This window comes from Falco naumanni, chromosome 7 (assembly GCF_017639655.2).
Source record: "Falco naumanni isolate bFalNau1 chromosome 7, bFalNau1.pat, whole genome shotgun sequence".
Taxonomy (NCBI): domain Eukaryota; kingdom Metazoa; phylum Chordata; class Aves; order Falconiformes; family Falconidae; genus Falco; species Falco naumanni.
The window spans coordinates 32,824,179-32,845,329 of NC_054060.1; the positions used below are offsets into that span (position 1 = coordinate 32,824,179).

A 21,151-nucleotide genomic window follows, 5' to 3' on the forward strand; every position below is an offset into this window, starting at 1 on the left:
CAGTTGCCTTTCACTGCAGTTTTAAAGCTGCTTTAACCCACTATTATCCAGGGGACACATATATTCTTAACATCTAATTAGATGGCACATCCCCCTGCCTCTCCCCATGCTGACTAAACAGGTAGATGGGGTGAAAAGTGTCACGGAGGTATGAGCATTGGGTTGATAGCTGCTACCCTGATATGAAGCTGGCCAGACAAAAACTTGACTTCCACAGGAGCAGCGTGCTTATAGTGACTGTTGTTTGCTTAACGGATGTGCCTGTTGATTATGACTATTTCAAAGCTAGAGTAGAAAATAAGTCGCAATGTTACGGCACAAAGATGCAGGTAAGGATGGAGTCACCAGCTTGCTCTTTTGGATAACTGGTTTAGTCCTAGCTCCATTTCACTCAAAAAATGTTGCGATCCTTCCACATCCTTCAATCCAGGTGAGTGAGTGAAGAAAGATGATAAAAACACATTTTAGCTTGCAAGTAAAATGCATCTGTTTAACTAAAGCATCCAGGTCATGCAGAAAGCAACAGTGAAAACTTTCTTAAAAGGTTAACTTGCTTTGCTGAGCTTTGATTTCCCTTTGTTTCCTTGATGAGTTAGCACGTCCTGATGTTACCTAGAAAATTGTACTCCGTAAGACTTTGTTGACAGGACTCGTGGGTTGAGAATGGTTCACAAGACAAAGTGTTTCAGTGCCTCCTCATGCTTGTTTTCTTGCTTGTATTGTCAAAGTGTTGGAGCTAGTCTTTCCTTCCTTGGAGCAAGGTCTCCCAGCACCCAGTCCTCAAAAATATTAACTGTAAATGCAAGAATCTGTATCTCTGCAGTGCCTGGATGGATGTAAAGGCTAGGAATGTCTACAAAGGCAGGCCAGGCTGAGTATTTTCTCTCCCAGAGGAGTATTCAAACCTCTATGACATAGCTTAATCTGGAATGTTCTCCATCCCTCCTCTTGAATAGCTTCAAGTTTGCTTGAAACATAGTGAAATGCACAGCCAAAATTGGAATAAAAATGAGAATACAGCTTAGTCTCTAGATCCTAACTGAAAGGCAACAACATTTAAGGTAAGGTGTGTGGAGAGTAGGTGAATCACTTTGAGGCATATTAGGTGCAGGAACGGAACCAATTCTGATGGAAGGAGAAGCAAAGGGTGAAAAACATGAGTGCTGTTGAGGAAGGAGTACCAAGAAAGCTGTGGCAAAAGTGAGCCAGAGTGGAGGCAGGAGGGGAGAGAAAGCAACGGGAGGTGTGGTCTGCCAAAAACTGGCTTGGTGAAACTGAGCTAGTAAACAGACGCTCATTTGGAGGTGATGTTTGTTGCAGCAGAGGAAGGAACACAGATCCTTCTGACATGAGTGTCTGAACCAAAAGGCTAGAAAAGCATGCAGTTACTACTTGGCCCACACAGCAATTCCAACAGGAAGGGTCAAATGAGAGTCTTGTTGCAGAATGCCTCGTACATCAGTGTACTGGCAGAATGATCAGAGCAATCATCTGGAAGATTATAATAGAGGAGTGAAGTCCTAATTTCTATAACCTCCCACCGAGAACTTCAGCTACTGAGTTCTCTGTTTGCAGTTGCGTCCTTTCCTTGCCCTCCATCTTTAAGAAAATGTGGGTTAAATACCTAATGCTCAGAGATAGATGGTGGCTGTGGCTTCAGTGCAAGGGGGCATTCCTCTGTATTTTTAAAATATCTAGCTCTGAGAACTGGAGTTTAAGCAACAGCTCTTGCTTCAGCATTTTCTGTTGGCTAGGTTAGGGAGTCAGCACACAGCATTTGAGGACTCGAGTTCAAATCTTGGAAAGTCCATTAAGCTCAGCTCCAAAATTTCTTGAACAAGTCTGGCCCAAACTTGGAAAAGCTGTAAAAGCAATTAGAGCTTGTGACAGCTGAACTTGCATCCTGCTTGCACCTTGATTTTCAAAAAGACAGCATTAAGAGAACTCTAATTAAAGTTACAGTTCTGCTAAATATTTTTTTTTTAATGTGTTTTATCTTAACTTCATGCTCCTTAGTGTTTTGGTGTTAGGTTCTTTCTGTAAACACGACAGGGAGCATTCAACATTCAAGCTGTAGTAGTTGAGGCCTGTAAAATGATGGTCATCTGTTTTCCCAGGATTTCTCATGCACAGAAACAGATGTAGCTGCAAGACATATGAAAGACCCTAAATCACTCTTTAAAAAAATGCCTACACTTCACAAAGTGCTTGAATGGACTGTGGCTGGTAAAATTTTTTTATTCTGGAACTTGCTTTCCTTAATCTGAGGGAAAGTGAGAGGCCTGCTGTGAGAGCTGGGCTTGCTGTGTAAATATTTGAGGCAGTATACTTGACACATCACCATTTGTTTATGTGACGTGAAGGGGAGCTTGCCTACATTTCAAAGAGTCCAAGCAGAAATCCAGTTGGTGGCTATTTCTGTATGTTACAGATCCTGCCCCTCCTGGGAGATGGCGCCGGGACCCTCTCGCCTCGCGGCGCCCAGTACAGCGCATCTCCGTGCGCTGCGGCCGCCGGGCCCAGCCCGGAGCGCTGTGCCAGCCCGGAGCGCTGTGCCAGCCCGGCTGAGGGCAGGGGCGGCCGAGCCCCCGCACCGGGCCCGCTCCAGCCTCCTGCGGCGCGGCCTGCGGGGGAGAGCGCCTCGGTGGCCCGCGGGAGACACGGACCCCCGGGGAGGGCGGCAAGGCCTGAGGAGGGGAGCTGTGGGACTCCAGCCCCGCCGCCTCCTCCCCCCGGGGCCCACCGGCTCTGCCGGACCCGGCGGGGTCTCCCGGCCCCTCCGGCGGCCCGGCCTGGAACGGCCGCTGAGGGCGGGCACCGCCCGCCGCCCCCTCCCCGCCGCCGCCCCCTCCCCGCCGCCGCCGCCCGTAGCAGCGCGGTGGCGGCGGGTTCTGCAGCGCGTCCCGGGCGGCCGCCGCGCTCCGCCCTTCCCCCTGGAAACGCCGCCCGGGCCGGGGCCGCGGAGGCTGAGGGGCGGCTGGGGCCGTGCGGGCGGCGGGCACCCTCCGTGACTCGCCCCGCAGGCGTGGGCACCCCGCGAGCCGCCGTGGGCGCCCCGGGCCGTGGCGGGGGGCCAGGGCCCTGCAGTTCGGGGGGGAGGGGAATACCCGCCGGCGGCCCCAAGTGCTGCCTGCCTCGGGGCGCGCAGGGCCGCGCTGCGGGAGGTGCCCGGCTGGAGCCTGCGCCGCCGCAGGGCCCGAAGCCGAAACGAGAAGGAAAAAAGGCTGCGGAGTGTAGGCAAGAACGATTGCGGGAGACCCGACCCGACGCGGGCCAGCGGGGACAGGAGGAGAACAGCAGCAGCCTGTGGAGACGCTGCTGGGGTGGCACACGGTAGTCATTTGCAGCGGGGTGTACGCTGAATGAATCAATTTTTTTTCTCTTCCTCTTTTAAAATACATCTAAACCTTACCCGTTATTAAGGCAAGCCATTTTCACAAAATGAATGGACATCAAGAGATACAGCTTTATGCTGTGCATGGCAATAGACAAGTGGCTTGTTAAAAAAAACACCCAAACAACTCTTGTGCAATATAATGCAAAGTATTTCCTACAAATCCCACATTTTACCCCTCCTTACATAACTAGCATAGCTGGCAGGATCCTGGCAAATTAGGTCAAGCTGTACCCAGATGAGGATTATAAAAGGAATAGTTTAGAAAGAGCTGAAGACGCTGACAGGGCTGTAATGGAAATAGTGTTGGGTTACCCTGAAGAGCAGGGAGAGCCGTCGCCAGGAGCACCTACCCAGTCCCCACCAGCAAGGCTCAGAGCCAGTTAAGCAAACACACCACTGACAAACAACCTGCAGGTTTTCACAGCTGGGAGGGAGCACTAGAGCCGATGTTCTCTGCTGGCAGGCAATGAAACAGACAAGTAAGCATTGCAATGGTTGTGTGTGTTTTTTGGTTTTTTTTGTGTGTTTTTTTTTTTTTTTTTTTTTTTTTAATGAGCTGTACTGGTGAATTAAAGCCAAGCATCATAAACCAAAGAGACACTCTTTAAGCTTTGAAAACTATTGGTATAGGACGAGCAGCTGCTTAAAGGTACTAACATGAATAGCAGGTAGTCGCAGACCTGACACAGAACCAACCAGCACAGCCCTGCTCTAAAACAGAAAGTAGGATTTCTCTGAAAAGGGGAATAAGCAGCAACAGCAACATAGCGTTGAGATAATTCAAAACAAAGAGGAAGCCAGGAAAGTCCTGTTCTTAGAAAGTATGAAAAAGTCTGCTTTCACGATTAGGATTGCCTTACCTTTTCAGTCTTTAAATGACACTGCAGCGAGTATTTGTCATTGGGCTGTGAGGAGTCACAAAATCCACCACTCAACTGCATTAAACCAGCACATATTCAGACCAATAACACTGTAACACAAAAAACTGAATTTACATATTCCTTCAAAGCAACAGATGAAACTAATAAATGCTTGTGGAATTTTGTGAACTCAGATTTCCAAAAGAAACAAAAACCCCACAATAAATACCAGCTACTTAGTGGTAACTAATAAAGGTAAATATTTTTCAACTTTCGCAGAGACTTCTTCAAAAAATTCATCCTGTTTGGTAGACGATAACATGGTAGAATGACAGGTTTTTCTCAAAATTTGAGGGCAAAGCTTGATAAATAGTGTGAGCTAATTATAAAATGTGTTTTTCCTAAGCCCTGGAATTACAGTGAGCCAGTCTCTGGCAACATCCCCCTTGGTTCCACTGCTTTATTTAATGTTCCTTACCTCTCCAGAGGTAGCCTTTGTCCTGCACATGGTAGCAAATAATAAAATCCCAAGGATTTTATTTATTATTATTTATTCATTATATTAATTAATTTATTATTTATTTATTATTATTTCCTTCTCCCAAGGAGAAGGAAAAGCAACCAAGATATTAGCACAGTCTCTGCAGAACAGAAGGACACAGGGAAGTAAACAGCTCCACATACTTCTGTTAACACATTCATCTTTTGTTTCAGCTTGTAAATCTGTCTTCTAGCTCATCTGCCAGATTTGTTTCAAGCGATCAAACCAAACGTGCTCTTTTCTTAAAAAGAAAACAACAGCATTTCTTGGACTTACTGCTGTAAAAGAATTCCAATAACTGCTGCCCAAAAAACCCATTTGGCTGCCTCAGCTATCCAAGAATATTTTTAATGGGGAAAAGATGAACATTTAGTAAGAAATCTTTTTTTTTTTTCAATATGAAATTCCATCTGGTTGACAAACCTAGCTGGAGAGAGAAGGTGCTCCCAAGAGTCGATAGTCAGATTGAGACACAGGAGTTGACGATCCCAAGATCCAGATTCTTCTCTCCAGCACCCCCTCAAAGCTATCCTGGGTCATTTTGGTAGCCATTACCATGTGCCTCCCTACATGTAAAATGAGAATACGTATCCATTTTAAAAATGTCTGCCTGGATTATTCCAATAACTGCACCTTTAAAAAAAAATTAGATTCAATTGGAACCTGTGCAAAATACAGCAAACAGCGAAGAAGTGATTTTATCACCTTTTCTCTTTCACTGCTGTCCTTCAAGGTCTTCGTTGCTCCTCATGAAGGTCAGATACATTACACTTCATGAAAAACACTTTTACTTGTCCTTGTTATGCTTTCCTTTCACTGTTAATTACTATTGTAAATGTGTTTAATCTCTGTTGAAATAATGGCTTGTTCTTCCTGTTCTGACACCTTTGCTTTGCTTCTCCTGCCTGATCAGTTCAAACTGATTAAGCAAGAGAAGGCTTCTCAGACACAAGCCATCTGACAGAGGACCCAGAAACAAGTGGAGATTTAACTGGGTATTGCTAAAATAACACATTAGAGAGAAAATAAAAACTCATTAGTATATACAGAGCAGGTGTACTTTATGGAAAGAAAGTAAAACTAGAACAAGTAGGGAAATGAACCTTGTCTTACCTTATGTCCTTGCATGCAAATGTTTCACCTTTTTTCCAGCTTCCCGATAGACAGGTGCTAACACAAAAATACTAAGTCTGCCAGAAATCTGACAGTTCTTTGTATCCATTGCAGGAGGTGGGGGGAGAATCTTAAATTCTCTTACAGCCCTGTTCTTTTTAACAGTGTTTGATTCCGTAACTGTATTTTTTTAACCTCCTAACTAAGCTTGAAATAACATCTATCGTTTTTAGAAAAACTGTGAAAGATTAGAAGGCAGGAGAACAACACAAAGACTGCCAAGAGGGTGCTTTATTTTTTCTTGCTTTTGCAAACAAGATACCTAATCTCCAATTTAAAAAAAAATCCCAATTCAGTATAATTACTGCATCCTCAACAGCATAAATTTTCATTCAAGGCACTGGATGACACTTTGGAATTTATGTCAACAAAGCAAAAATAAGGGCATTATTGGGAAATGGAAGACCTTACTAGGGTTTCTTGTTGATTTCACCTTTAGTACAGGGTAGTCCCACATTGAATAGTTAATCTCCTTTTCCCCACAGTATTTTTTAAATGTCGTAAGAAATTACTTTAAACATCTACTGAAAAATCGAGCTAACTGATACGCTTCCTGCCAGAAAGATAAAACAAGGAAATCAGTAACATGGTAGAGGCTTTGCCAGAGGCTGGGCAGCAAGTTCACGTTTCCTGGCAGGTTGAGTGTTTGGCCAGAATAGTGATGTTGTTACTGGGGGTGTGTGGCGTGGGTGTCTGTCTGGTGAGTACTAGCGCAGGGTAAGCAGGTGGAAAGATGAAGTAAGGAAGCAAGTTCGCTGTGTCAAGGAGCAACCATCTGTTAGAACGGGTTTCCGTGTTTCACAGAACCCTACCCTCAGTCTTAGACGCAGCATTTTAAATATTCCTAAGAGGTAAGGAGCAACAGTCAGTGCACACACAGTGAACATCTGCGCCCAAGTACAGATAGTCAAGAGCTCACCCATCACCTGTGCATGCTGAGTGTGTGTATGTGCCTGTAAGATCTCACACAGTTCGTAGACAGAGGTTAGGTATCTGCATAAGATATAATTAATTCTATTATTTCACTGAATTTAAAATTTACTTCTGCAAATATTAAACATGGAAGGTAATGTGAGAAAATGTGACCCATGTTATTTCCTTTTAAATGAGTATTGCTTTTTATTCATAGCTATTAGAAGATTTAACAGTAAAAGTTAGCTCTGAAAAAAAGTCTTTACAACAATTTATGGAGATTAATCCTATTTGGGTAAGTCCAGACATTTACAAGAACAATCACTTAAATAAAAATAGAATATAAAGCCTATGTTTAAAACATGGCCTTTATTAATGCTTTCTAGTGAGCTCCGTATTTATCTTACATTGAAATAGTTCTGCTTTGCTTAAGAAAAGACAGAAAAAGTGCATTTACAAGAGTACTTTTTCTTTAATTTTCTGCGAAAATGGAAGGAATTGGAATCACAAGTTGACAAATGTTGTAAAATGAAATTTCAAGAAACATCAATTTTAGTAATGCTACGCCATCACTAGTGTTTCATTCTTTCTGCCGTGTGAACCAGAATATCCTGATATACAGTCTAGAGCATCTATGTTATTACTCTACAGCATAATAAACACAGAAAAAGGGGTTAAGAACCCCTTTCAATGTACAAACATGAATAAAAAAATTGATAAAAAAATCACTTTTATACATAATGTATATGCAAACTGTTTTAAATACATAGTTTTGGAAGAGTTATTTACAAACTGTATCTGTCTGTGGGACAATCCACAGAGAAAGCATACACAGTTGCTTTACTTTATTGTTGCATCTCAACTTTGGGAGATATAAATTCATTCGGCAGTACAGCAAGCATAAGAACTTGTGACAAAGTATCTTAAGGGCAACCCAATAAATTTTGTTCCTCAAAACAATGTAAGTACTAGGACTGCCAAAGTTTCCAAAGAAAGTTCTGGTTTAATCCAGATGCCCGCTTACAGATCTATGTTGTGGAGGATACGTAGACAGACCCCTCTGAAATATAGGCATGGCTACTGGATAAAACCTCCTTAAGAGCCATAACTGATAAGTATGTTTTATCGAAAGAGCGAACTAACCTAGATTTTTTTTTTCCAATTTTATTAATATTTTAAAAAATACATAAAAATACAACATCCAATGTCTGAATAAATATATTTAACAAGTTGCAAGATACCTTATTTTACACAAAAATTTCAGCTTTAGAAATCTTGTTAAATAACTTCACTGTTGTTATATATTTCATTTTTCGTCTTTTTGTAACAAAATAAAAACTCTGAAATTACATAGAAAAAAGACAAAATATTTTTGTCAAGGGATAAGATAGTCCACTGAAAACCTATTCACAATTCCACTGTAAACATTAATAAACATTAAAATATTTGCATAACTGTGTGCTCAAAAATCCTATAAAAAGTGGAAGACTTATTACAACTGTAGTTTTCAGTCAACTACACTTCCTTTCACAATTTATTTTGTCCCATTTACACCTTTAAAACTGGGCACACTGCTGAGAACACATACTTTGGCAGTTCCATATAGCAAGTGCTTCCACAAAGAGGAACTACTCACCAAGAGTTAACGTACAGCTCGGTGAAAGTGCAGCAGTTACTTAATTCTTTTGGATAATACTCTGATGTCTGCTTGGTGCACTTGCTTTTCTAAGATCTCCCTAGAGCACCTGAATGCTTCACTGGACATAACTTCAAATTTGATAAGTGCCCTTTCTCTGAATTAATAAAAAAAAAAAAAACCAAAACAAAACCAAACACAATGACAAGCATGTCACATTGTGCCTACAAACCTTCAGTTACCAATGAGCTTAATTTCTCTGACCAGTAAATTAAACAAAAGAAGAGGGTAGGAGGGGAGAACAGGTTCAGTCCAGCAGTGGAAGTGTGTACAGAATATACTTGGCAATGTCAAACCAGTTGAGTGCTTTCTGTGGTTGAATTTCAGGTTCTATGTCCATGGCAGCAGGTTGCTGGCAAGGCAGAGAAATGTGTATCACCTGCATTCTACAGCAAGCACATTCTGTGGAGGAGATGATGATGATGGACTCATTCCAGTGTCCGATGAAGCAGATGACATGGATGCCCCTGTATGTGACACTGAACATACAGAACAACAGATCAGCATCAGCTTGTCAAAGCACATGTCAGAATGAAGGTTTCTTTGGTTATTAGGTTGTTTAAAAGGCCTCAAAGAAGCAGCGTGGCCACAGAAAACTGATACGGATTTTTGTCAACTGCCTTCACTGCTATATTCACATAAACTGGGTAAGTAGCCATACCCTCTCTGCGTCACAGACCAACTGAAAAGATGAATCAGATGAGTCATTATGCTGACTGAAAACTCAGACCGCACTTGCACTGGGAAGTCCAAGTTTCTAATAAACTATTATAAAATAGTCAGTGAATGTTTTTCTTAGGTTAAAGTTCTGAAAAGCCACAAATACTCTTTCTAAATATGTATACAGACAAATAGATGATAACACACTTTTTTCAAAACCGCTGTCAATTAAACTCCAGTTGCTTTGAGTTACTTATTTTCAAGACGACTTTTCATGGGCAGCATAAAGCAAATCTGAAAGTTACCTTCTCTGTCTTTCTTTTTTAATCGTTTTCTTCTCCTGTCTATGGTTGCTACTTCTGACTTCAAGGACATGTAGTATTTTCGTATTTCCTGTAGTTTTTCTTGTAAGAAGGAGATCCTTTCAGTGCTGCTCATGTTGTCTAGTTCATCTTAAAAGTGGGAAGAAAAGAAAAAAATTAGCTTCAGCAAGGTGATTGTAAATAAACGAATGCAATCCTTAAGAGTATACAAGATACAGCATGAAAGGTAACACACTTCCGTAAATACAATATAATAAGGCCTACACGTAATTTAGAACCCCGATATTTGCACATTTTTCTTCCAAAACCAACTGTCTCATAAGTTCCCTCTAACCAAGTCACTCAGAGAATTCTTACTGAGCTGAAAACTCCATTTGTATACTCTAGGCGAAGCATTCTGGTGGTGGTGTTTCTCTCTGTGTTTATCCTTCTCTCCATCTTTGATGTGAGGTGAAATCACTCTTGCAGGTGATCGAGAAATCTTCTGTGGTTTGGATGCATTTAGGTGTTTTACAGGAGTACATTTACTTGAACTGTCCAGGACAGGAAGATCTTCACTGTCACTACTTTGTCCTGCAGCAAGAGAAATGTGTTTAGACTTAAAAAAACCCTTGCTATTTTAAGAACTGTAGTTATAGTCAGAAAAATTGAGCATGAAAAAAAATGCTCCTTCTTGCCCAGAAGATTCCAGAATGCACACAAAGCAAACCCTGAACAGATTCAGACACAACATGCACTGAACTCTCAAGTGTACTGATCGTTAATGCACAAGTCAAGGGCTGACTAGGCCTTTAGTTAAAAAGTGATTGTGAGATACTTTTTTTCCAGAAGAAAAAGAGCAGCTTATTAAAATAAGAATATTAGAGCACCGATAAACTATCTCAAGTCACGTATTTTGGCGTTCTAATATAAAGCAGACACTAGAATCCCTTTTCTAAAATTAAAACTGTATTAATATAGGTAGGTAGCACATGATTGTATATATTTACTGCACTCTTTTTACACATCTAAAGGAACAGTTATGAAGCATGACTAAAAAGCATAAAAGCTTTAACACGGAACAGAAAGTTTTAAGCTGATATATGCAAATATTTTAGATTCTCACAATAATTTCCAAGTTTTACATGGCTTTTGCTGAAAAGTTATTCTTTATCATCGAGCAATTTTTTTCTGCACTTCATAAATGTACTTTTTCCCATGAGAAACACCTATTGTAAGATTTTAAAGGAGATGTTTCTACCAAGAACAAGCTCCCTCTCCCAAATTCATAACCAACCCAATATAAAAAAAATCAGCATAATGGTAAATATTTAGTAACTGTTAATATACACAGTTACTAAAAGTTTTTCCTAACCAAGGTATTAACAATAGCCAAGCAATTTCCCAGTAACACTGCTACCACAGAGCTGGTAAGTTCTCTCCAGTTAACAGCCAATAATCCTGAATAATAGTAATAATAATGAAAACCGCTGACAAGGAAGTCCCATCCAACAGAAATAATGGGCAACAGTGAGAACAGCAGGCCCTTGTATGTGTGTATAGGACAGCATAACCTTCCCCGCTCCCCCTCCAGGAATGTACCTGTTCCATTCTTCTCATTTTTGGCTGCAGCACTTGTTCGCTTTGGAGTACGCTTTTGTTTTTTTGCCAGTGTTCCACTACTGCTGTCACTGGGTCTTTTTTGACCTAAATGAAAAGACAGGCAGACAAGACAGCAATATTTGATTGCTGCTACTAACAAGTTCTTTTTATAAGAAACACAGAAATTTAATACCAGAAGACAAAACAAACCAGCAATTTTTAGCCAAGTGACACCAGACTTAAGACAACTTCAGAAATCATTACAGCGGAGAATGACTTCTCACAGCATGCTCACCTTTCTCTCCAGTCTCTCTCTCCTGCACAGCTATACTACAGTTACTTGACGTAGTACTGGCTTCAAATCCATTAGCAGACTCAGTTTCACAGAGACCTTCTTGAGACTCTTCTGCCACACTGTCGACTTCAATAGTCATGTCACTTTCACTCTTGATACTGCGTGACTCATCCTGGCTAAGAGCAAGAGGCGAGGCCACTGAGAAGCTTGACTGGACAGCGGGGGGTAAGGCAGATGGATTTGAATTTGAAGCATTAGGGTCTGGCTTTTCTGATACTGTGTCTTCACTACTGCTCTTCTCCTTTTCATCCAAGTCATCCAAGTCTACTTCATGGCACAGCAAAGTTTCAGGACCAATCTGAGGCATTGCATCATCCTCATCTTTTAAGGGAACATTCTCATTTTCTTCAGATGGACATTCAAAGTTCTCATTCCTTGGCTCTTGACCATGCTGAACCGATTCTGCCACCAGCGATGGCATTTCCTCATTTTCAGTTCTGAGGGACTCTTCAGCATTCAACCCTCTACATTCTTCTGCTCCAGTACATTCATTGGTCCTCTCTTCAGATACAATATTTGGCACTTCCATCTCACTCTCTCGTCGATTTCTCTTCTCAGGCGATGCCTGTTCCAAAGTTTTCCTTTTCAAAAGCTTCTTATCTTTTGTAGAAGGTTCTGTTTCACTTTCAGTTGTGTTGGAAATTTCTTTACAGTCCAAGGAAGACATGTCTAATCTTCCAGGTTCTGCAAGAGATTCATTTGCCACCTCTTCTTGGCTTCCTGGCAAAATCTTTGCATTCTCTAGAGAGGGATCTTTTGTCTTGCTCCTTCTCCCTTTTCCTTTAGGTGATTTTTCAGCCTCTCTTTTGACTTCTTCTATTTGTTCCGTTTTATTTCCAAAAATCTGAACAATTTGTTCACTTTCTTCAACTTCAAGTTTGAGTGTTTCTAGTGGCTGTACTTGAGTCCTGTCATTTTCTTTCAATGCATGAGGAATCTTTGGGCTTTCTTCATCTAGCTTCTCATCATGTAGTTTTTCACTTTTTTCCAGTTCTGAAGTTTCTGGAGAAAATTCTTCATTCAAATTCTTTTCAGATGACTCATCTGCTTCACTGTCAGATGAGCCAGAATCTGCAAAATATTTGAAAAAAAGGAAACAGCATCCTAAATCATCAATTACAGCAAAATTTCTTTTTTCAATCACACAGAGAGTTTATTTTCAGTAATCTATGATATTGATGTCAGTTTACAATGAACAATTTTAAACTTAAACACTGTGTTACTTACCACACTATTACAGTTCTTATTTTTGATCAAAATTTCTATGAAATTACAATAGTAGTAGTACTGTCAGAGTTCAAGGAGCATCTGGATGATGCTTGTAAGTAGTCCTGCGAGGAACAGGGAGTCGGACTTGATGATCCTTATGGGTCCCATCCAACTTGAGATATTCTATGATTCTACTACTACTATTGTCCAAATAAGGCAATATAAACAAATTACAGTTTATAGTAGCAAAAATAGTTTTACAGGTTCCCATGATCTGATATTTACCTGTGGACTTTACCTCCCCTACCTGACACAACAAAACCAAAAAACAACACTCCTGCCCTCCATGCATCCACAAACAGAACACCCCCCACCCTAAACCAACAACTCCAAACAAAAAAACCCTAAACCCCAAAACTCCAAACCCTTCCACACCACAATATGGGTATTTCATTGCTGAACTACTGTATGAATCACAGACCACATACAGAGCAAATATTATTCCATTACCAGAAGGCTATTCAGGGATCTGTACTAAAATCAGACAGTGATTTCACTTCAGTTCTTGTTCACAGAGGCTCAGAAATACCAAAAATACTGCTGTCGTTTGTATGTAATTAACAACTCTGCTGTATGATGTAGTACTGGGGTTGAGAATTTAATTACCACAATAAAGACTGTCATTATAGCACTAGATTTGGTGTGTTCAAGATTAGGACTGAAAGGCTCTGGCTGAAGAGTATGGAATGACTTGCAGAGTCATTTCCATGCCATGGCTCTTCTGCGAGCAAACTGTGCTCCCCAGCACTGCCAGCTCAACTACTTCCTCAATAAAATTCCAGCAAGTGGAAAAGAACCTAAACCACAAAAAAAAGGGTAAAAAAATAAAAATCAAACCTCTTTTCCATAAAGGTACTGAAAAAAACTCAAAAGCATACACAGGACTGAGATCACTCACCATTTGATCCTCTATCAGAATCAAACATTCCTGAGCTACGTGTCATCTGCCTGCAAGGTGTTGCTAAAATCAAGATCGAAAGGACTGATTTTTATACAGTGAAAATTGCATCAAAAATTTGTTTTGTTATATTGCTTGTACACTGACTAGTTAAGTAGGACTCTAAAGCTGCTGAGAGCACTGTGTTCGCTGAAGTTGTCCTATTAATGCACCGCATTAACGTCACTGCATACATGCACTTCCATGCCAGAACACGAGTGCACCAGATGTACCTTCTGTTCCATTTGGTAATGGTGAGGAATCTGACAAGTTGTTCCGTGCACTTCTGGGTCCTGATTTACCTTCACTGTTAGGCGTTTTGGCTAAACTGCAAGATGTGTTTGATGGAAGAGTAGATTTCAGAGGGGGTCGCCCACGCTTTGATTTTTGTTTCTCCTCATCCTTCTTCTCATCCTTTTCACCATCTTCTTTATTCTGAGGGGAAACCAATGAATTTTTAGTAACATGTTTCACTGCTGATCATCAAACCTTCTCTCTTCTTGCTCTGCACTTCTAGTAGAAAACTGGACTGGACTGAGCAACCTTTTTTATTTTTCTTAAAATAAGTAAGAGTGATAGTCATTAAGTATAGTACTACAATTGAAATAACCATTACTTTTGTTTTTTTCTTCTGTTTCCTCTTTGGTCCTCCTTTTTCCACAGGCCAGATGATACGATCAGCTTTCACCCATTCATCGTATCTAAAAGTGAACAAAATAGTTATCACTACGGATAAAAAAGTTGTTTGCAATATGAGGATTAAAAGACTTGAGTTACGGAACATGTTTATTCAGGAAAGGTAGGAAAGTAGAGCATGTATTTAAAAACACATGCAGTATCTGGCATTAGAAAGATGAATAACATTTCTAGCCCCATAAATAAAATTTATGGGATGGGACAATGGAAGCGCAAACTTTCCTGTTACTTGCTAGCAAAGCACTGGAACTCAGGGGACTGAACCAGCTATAAAGTTTGTCAGTTATTTCATATATACAAAAGACAGTTTTCACCACAACCATAAAATATGCTTTTTCAAATTATAGCAATAAACCGGGTGAGATTCTGAAAGGCACAAATACACTACTACTGCTCCTCAGAATCCCCCCAAGTTATTAATAAGGTAACACGACACATGCCAGTATGGGGGAAATATCCCCGCTCCTAAACTTTAAGTTGTCGCTTAAAGACATTTCCTTAGTTACTTAGAAACATTTGGATTTGGAACATCAAGTTATATACCAGAAGTGTTCTATTTTTAAAAATGATCAGTTTTGTGATATTTTTGTCCACATAATCACAACGCCTTTAAGAAAACAACAAAAAAGCACCATTTCTACAAAGCATGGTTGCCAGGAGAACCATTTAATGAATTTTTTTCTCTAGTTCTTTGTTGCTTAGCCCTCTCCTACCCTCTCTATACATAACAACCATTCTTTATAATCACAGTTAACATTCAATACAAGAATAAATTTTGTTGCTAGAATTTCAGTGCTTGATACACTTAATTGTAGATGCCTTCACCATTATCAATGATTCCCTTAAATAAAAACATCTAATAGCGCTAAAACTAGCTGACACAATAAATTACAGGGATCCTCCTGTGAGGAGTGAGGATTACTCACTTTAATTTGGACGAAACATGTAAATAAGTATATTCTGATATTTCAATGCAATAGTGTCATACCATGAACAAAATTACTAACAATGAAAAGTGTAAGAGTCAGATCCTGTTATCATGGTGATAATTCAACTCAGAGCCAAGTTACTGATCTTTTTTCTCTTTCTTTTTTCCTTAAAAACAAAAAAAATTTTTCAAGAAATCCTTTTAACAAAGAAATGAAACTCTGTTTGTCATCCTCACCTTACATTCCAACCGTAATAATGAACTAAATATAAAACTTCTCCATCGTCAATTTCTGTGCTTTTAATACTGGCTTCATAAATTTTTTGAGTCTTTCCACGTCCATATTTTACTTTCACTTTGGTTCCAGTCAGGCAGGGTTCTGCATCCTCCTCATCCTCTTCACCTTCTGATTCTCCTTTGTTCTCAATTTCCTCCCTGCAGTAAGGTGTATTTAAAATGTCCACTAATTAGTGACAATCAATGTTTTAACACTTAACTAGCATAGCCAAGCTACTACAAAAGAAAAGATGCAATAAAATATTTTTTCATTTTCTGTATCCTGCACTACCTCTGAAGCTGGCTTGGACACAGCTTCTTAAATCAAGAACAGGACTTATGAAAGAACAGGGGTAAGTGCCAAAAATATCCAGAAAAATTGTATGATAATTTAAACACAATTATTAGGTGTACAACTACCTCAAAGCTTAAAAACTATTTTTTAAAGGAATATTTTGGTAATACAGAAAGAGGAATAAGTTAACTCAGTGTTTGGCTCCTAAATATGTCAAGAAGAACTATCTTCAGTTTTTAAAATACTTTATTTTGACATGCTTTAATAAAAAATAAAAGCAAACCGTAGAAGAAATATTTAACAGACTGCAGTTTACTAACAGTGCACATAAGTTTGAATTGCCATCATAGTGACCCTCTCATGGATACAGACACCATTCTGTTGCGGGGGGGCAAAGTTGTTGATTAAAACAGTGTTTAACCAAGATTAAAAAGTGTCTACACAGCTCTTACTAGCTTTATCTACCCCTTATTACAGCTATATCTAATACTTAAACATATTTTCATGAATTACAATCTAACCTATTTTCACCTATATTTCTCTCCCTATTTAGGGTGAATTTAGCGTAACGTAAGCTAAACTACAAAAAAGGCACCAAGAAAGAAAATACTGGAAAACAATATGGGTTTGCTTTTACTGACGTACATTTGCTAGCCTTCAGTGAAAGAAGAACTATCTTCTTGTGACAAACAATTAAAAAGAAAGAGGACAAGCATCACCTGCACCACTTAAGAAAACTCTTTTGATGCCTTGGGCATCTGACATACCTTTGCAACCTGCTGCACACCCACGCTGTTCCTTTATCTGAGGCATTTCTGCATGTTACGGTGCACTGCGAGATTATCTTTTTTGGACCACGCAGTGACACTTTCTTTAAAATAACTGTGTTTTTCCCACTCCTCAAACTCTTTAGAAGAAAATACGCAATACCCCTATCAGGTTTTATTCAGTATCAACTTGTGTCCCCACCGCTTAGCCACATGGACAAGAAAAACAAGGTAGGAAAGCCAGCTTGAGCAGGTAAGACACTGCCCTTGACCACAGCCAAAATAGCTAAGAAGAGGTCTACACTCTGGCAATAAATTAGTCACCTGCTCACAACTCATTTGTAAGCAGGACTATAAATCCAACTGACCTTGTCAAGTTTATTGTCTGGATGCTATTTGCCCTTTGCCCTTCCATGTCTCTCCATCCCCTCCTCTTTAACCTATCTCTAGGTTTCATTCAAACTCCCTTTCCTTCTCCTTTGCTTTATTAGCTGATCCCCTTCCTGCCTGCCTACAATAAATCAAGTAACAATAAAAAAGCGCAAGCTATTAGGTTCAGCAGCCATTACTGACCACTTAAACAGAAGTCTGGAAGAAAAGAGGCTCTCTTTTTCCATTGCTATTTCAACTGCCCAGAAAAGTCTGCCCCGACAGTTGCTCGCCATCCATACAGCACCCGGCATACTTACAGCCTGGTCTACTTGGTGTCTGTACATACTAGTGTGATAAAACACCGACACAACCCTAGCAAGACCTTCAAGAAAAATACCATCTGGCACCTGCCAGAAAAAGATGCTTCCATGAAGTACCGCAGCCTCTACAAGCTTGAAATAAAATTTTCCCTTTCCTGTCGGGCAGAGTGAATTCAGTCCCTGGTTTCCACATTTTAGTTGGTAAGATCTCCAACTCTGTGTACACTCCTGCTTGGAGTACGGCTCAATCATGACACAGACATACTTATAAGAAGGTGATACAAGTTAATGTTTACCTCTCCCTCTGCCTCTCTTCCTCTTCATCTGACTCTTTATCTGAATCATCTTGTTTTTTGTTTTTTTTCTCTTTTTGCTTTGGTGTACTTTTTCTCCCTAATGGAGTTTCATTTTCTTTCTTTTCTGCATTCTCAGGTGTTTCTTCTGTATCTTTGTTTTCTTTGTTACTGTCTTTTAATTTCTCTTGTGTTTTATCCTCTTCACAATCTTTTTTAGCAGGAGTTGTATCACGGGCAAGTCTTCTTCGTCCCTGGAACAGAAATATAATCAATTTAATGACTCCTGTCAATTGTTCTCTGTATAGCCTCTCCAAAACTCAGTGAAAAGTGAAACATACTAGTCCTGTACAGAAGAAAGGCTGGAGATAACACCAAAAAGTGAACTGTTCTAAAATCTTAAGATAACAGCTTAAAGTCTTGTTATTGAGGAAAAGAGCAAAACAAAGCCATTCTGCTTGGGTTGGAATAAAGAGGATGAGCTTCTGATTAACTTCTGGAGGATTTCAGAACATTCATTTGGACCTGTAAGGTCTGCTGCCCTGATAGAAAGGGCCAAAATGCCTTTCTTAACTACAGCAATAGCATTAATTAAAGTGCTTGTATAGGACCTCTGACAGCAGGCATCTTCCCTTTAGCATCTTCAATCCTTATAGCCACCTGTTACAGAACAGAAATTTGTCAGCTTTAGAAAAACTGTAAATATTGCATTTTTAAAAGGTGTTTGAGTAGCCGGACAACTGCTGTCTGGAACTATCTGCAACTGTTTCTTGGGGATCTAGTACGGGTTTCTCATTTTACTATTAAAAGTCTCTTGATAGGGTCACTACTTTATAATCAGAACATTTAGAATAATTAATCTTGCATTCATAATGTATCTGGAGGGCATCCAAAGACAACAGTAATGAAGGCACTATCATAATTTAAATTCACAGTTTTGGAAAAATAAGCATTCATAAACAGATAGCTGGTGACTGGATTAGTAAAGCAATAAAATACAAAACTAAATTTTTAATTATGAAGAAATTAACACAGACAGCCAATGACAAAAAAGACCAAAAAAAATTTCTTCCATTTCTTTATCCACTCACCAGTTTTCTCCAAAACTAAAAAATAAATGAACTAATAACAAAGCTAATATCACACCAGGAAGTTCAGGAAGTCTGATACAGCTTGGAAAAACCACTTGCAGTTAGGTAGAAATATAATACATAATACCAATCTAAACTTGTGTTTACAGCTATGTCTTCTCATCTATTAAAGGGCCACATACTTGCCTGAAAACTGGCTTGCAAGAAGTAATTTATTAATCACATTGTAGTTGAACAGAATCCTTACAACCTGAACAATCTAAGTAGCAGCAATTTCTTGTCCTTCAGTAATCATGTTCTATTAAGGGACACAAAATGACCTTTTAACAGAATTAACAGCGGTGCTACAGAGTCATATAGAAATCCTTTTAAAAGTATTTTGGGATTCTCCATCAGACTCAGCATCCGCTAGCTGATGGGTCACTGGTAACTACTAGTATAACCCTTACCTCTACAGCATTCAAAGACAAAGGAAGACAAAACTTTAAGTGTTCTACCCTCTACTTTTGTCTACATACTGTAAAACTGTAGTGTTTCTTTTATTAAAAGAGGAGATACTGCGACAAAAAAACAACTAAGAGGAATGTACTTTCTTTTGATTCTTAAAGCTGTAGCAGTCCCTCAATATTCCCGCTTCTTGCCAGAAAGCTCCGGATTCCATATGCCTGCGGAAATTCTCACCCACAACCAAGACTGTCCTGCTGAGTTTCATGGTTCTGACGATACACAGCTCTCGGTAGCTCTCACGCCATCCTTGAATTGAAATGTGCCTGGCATCCAACACAGTCTGAGCAAATATCATGGATGATTTAGAGTATGAAGAAATAATCAAAACTGATTCTGTTCGCTGGCAGAACGCAATTAACAGTTAACAGCAACTCTGCGCTCACAGAACCCTGTCCTGTGCTTGTACAAGTATGCCAGTTCAAATGTACAATCACTCCACACGGGAAAACTCATTATGTAAACTGTTCACTATACTACGGGGTTTTGTTAAATACTAAATAGAAATCAGTGCATACCACTTACCCTTGGGGATCTTAGTTCTATTTCTTCTTTTTCACTTTCACTGCTGGAATAATTTTCTTCTGCTTCCTTTTTAACTTCTGTTGGGGGCATTTTTGGTTCCTCTTTTACACTTTCCTCCATTGGTTCCACGTGTTTCTGTATGTCTTCTACCACTTTTGGCTCATTGTGATGGATGGTCCTAAACTGAATGTTTGCAGAACGGCAGTACTCTTCAAAACCATAAAGATACCTACAGATACAAATAAAGATTTTCTATTTATTGAAGTGCATAAAACCTATTTTCCTGCTCACAGAAAAGCAAGAGGAGCAGTAACTTCAGGAAAAAAAACAGTGCAACAAACAAAACAAACAAAAAAATAAAAAGCCAGAGCAGTTTTTTAAATGAAACAATTATGCACACAGGTGCTTCCCACAAATCTAACTTCATCCCCATCCAATTAAGAATTCATGACAGTGAAGCCTAACATCATCTACACCATTTTTCAAACGCACAAAAGACAGCTAAAATCAGCCTAGTATTAGAATATGGGCATACAAACAAGTTACCACACGGTAACAAACTGCCATGCATCAGTTTGTTCTCTGGTAACTGGCCTGTGTGCACACTCTAATCCAGTTACAGGTGAGAGAAATGTGAACCAGTTTATTCCTCAAAGAATAAACATGCAAGATACAACATACTATTATCTGTTCATACAACATAATTATTTCCATTGTAACAGAAACCTAGTACATATTTACCAATTACTTTTTATGATAAATACTCTTCTCTGTAAAATACAGACCTTAAATATGTGCCCAGTTCAAATCCCACTGAAGATAGTCTGAATATTTTCATCTTCATGAACATTAACATGAGTTGAGTCATTAGCCATCCCTATTCAATCAGCCAAATTTCCTTAGGTTCGAGTCAAGAGAACCTCATTCTTCCCTTTTACTCAAAAAGCCCAATTGTTTCTTGTCAAACTTCCAGGAGGATAAATAAAAATAATTTTTATTTAGAAAATGAGCTTAAAAAGTGTCATTCCTAAAAGGTTTCCATTTCAAAAGTTAACACACAACTGAAAACCAGGGGTCAGAATAAAAAGATGTATGCATTTTTTCATTACAAGCAATGATTTTACCACTCAATACTGTCACATCCACCATAGCAATGTACATAGTTATGCCCTAAAGCCATTATTCCACAGATTCCACAAAGATGATACTTAAACATGCAACCTGAAACATGTCTACCTCTATCAAAGTTTTTCAGGAAGTTAAAAGAAATTGGCGTAAAATTATCCTCACTGCATGCAGCATCTACAGACGGAGGACAGAGTCCATTCTTGTTAATCACCATAAATTGCAAAGCTGAATTTGCCAAAGCCTTTTTTATAA

At 39.5% G+C, this 21,151-nt stretch overlaps 1 protein-coding gene across 2 annotated transcripts in view; it reads right to left on the bottom strand.

The window, feature by feature from the left end:
• Nucleotides 1–7,233: 7,233 nt before the first annotated feature.
• ARID4A (AT-rich interaction domain 4A) overlaps nt 7,234–21,151 on the bottom strand; it is a 50,646-nt gene continuing 36,728 nt past the window's right edge. The window contains exons 15-24 of one of the 2 annotated variants that reach the window (XM_040600371.1): nt 19,772–20,000; nt 17,655–17,905; nt 15,566–15,763; nt 14,321–14,405; nt 14,007–14,139; nt 11,439–12,569; nt 11,144–11,248; nt 9,920–10,135; nt 9,545–9,691; nt 7,234–9,058 (exon numbers count right to left, since the gene is read on the bottom strand). In XM_040600371.1, the coding sequence (XP_040456305.1) occupies nt 8,955–9,058; nt 9,545–9,691; nt 9,920–10,135; nt 11,144–11,248; nt 11,439–12,569; nt 14,007–14,139; nt 14,321–14,405; nt 15,566–15,763; nt 17,655–17,905; nt 19,772–20,000 (2,599 nt within the window). In that variant the 3' untranslated portion in view covers nt 7,234–8,954. Of the gene's footprint in view, nt 9,059–9,544; nt 9,692–9,919; nt 10,136–11,143; nt 11,249–11,438; nt 12,570–13,937; nt 14,140–14,320; nt 14,406–15,565; nt 15,764–17,654; nt 17,906–19,771; nt 20,001–21,151 lie in introns of both variants that reach the window. The other variant, XM_040600370.1, reaches the window with a different exon arrangement.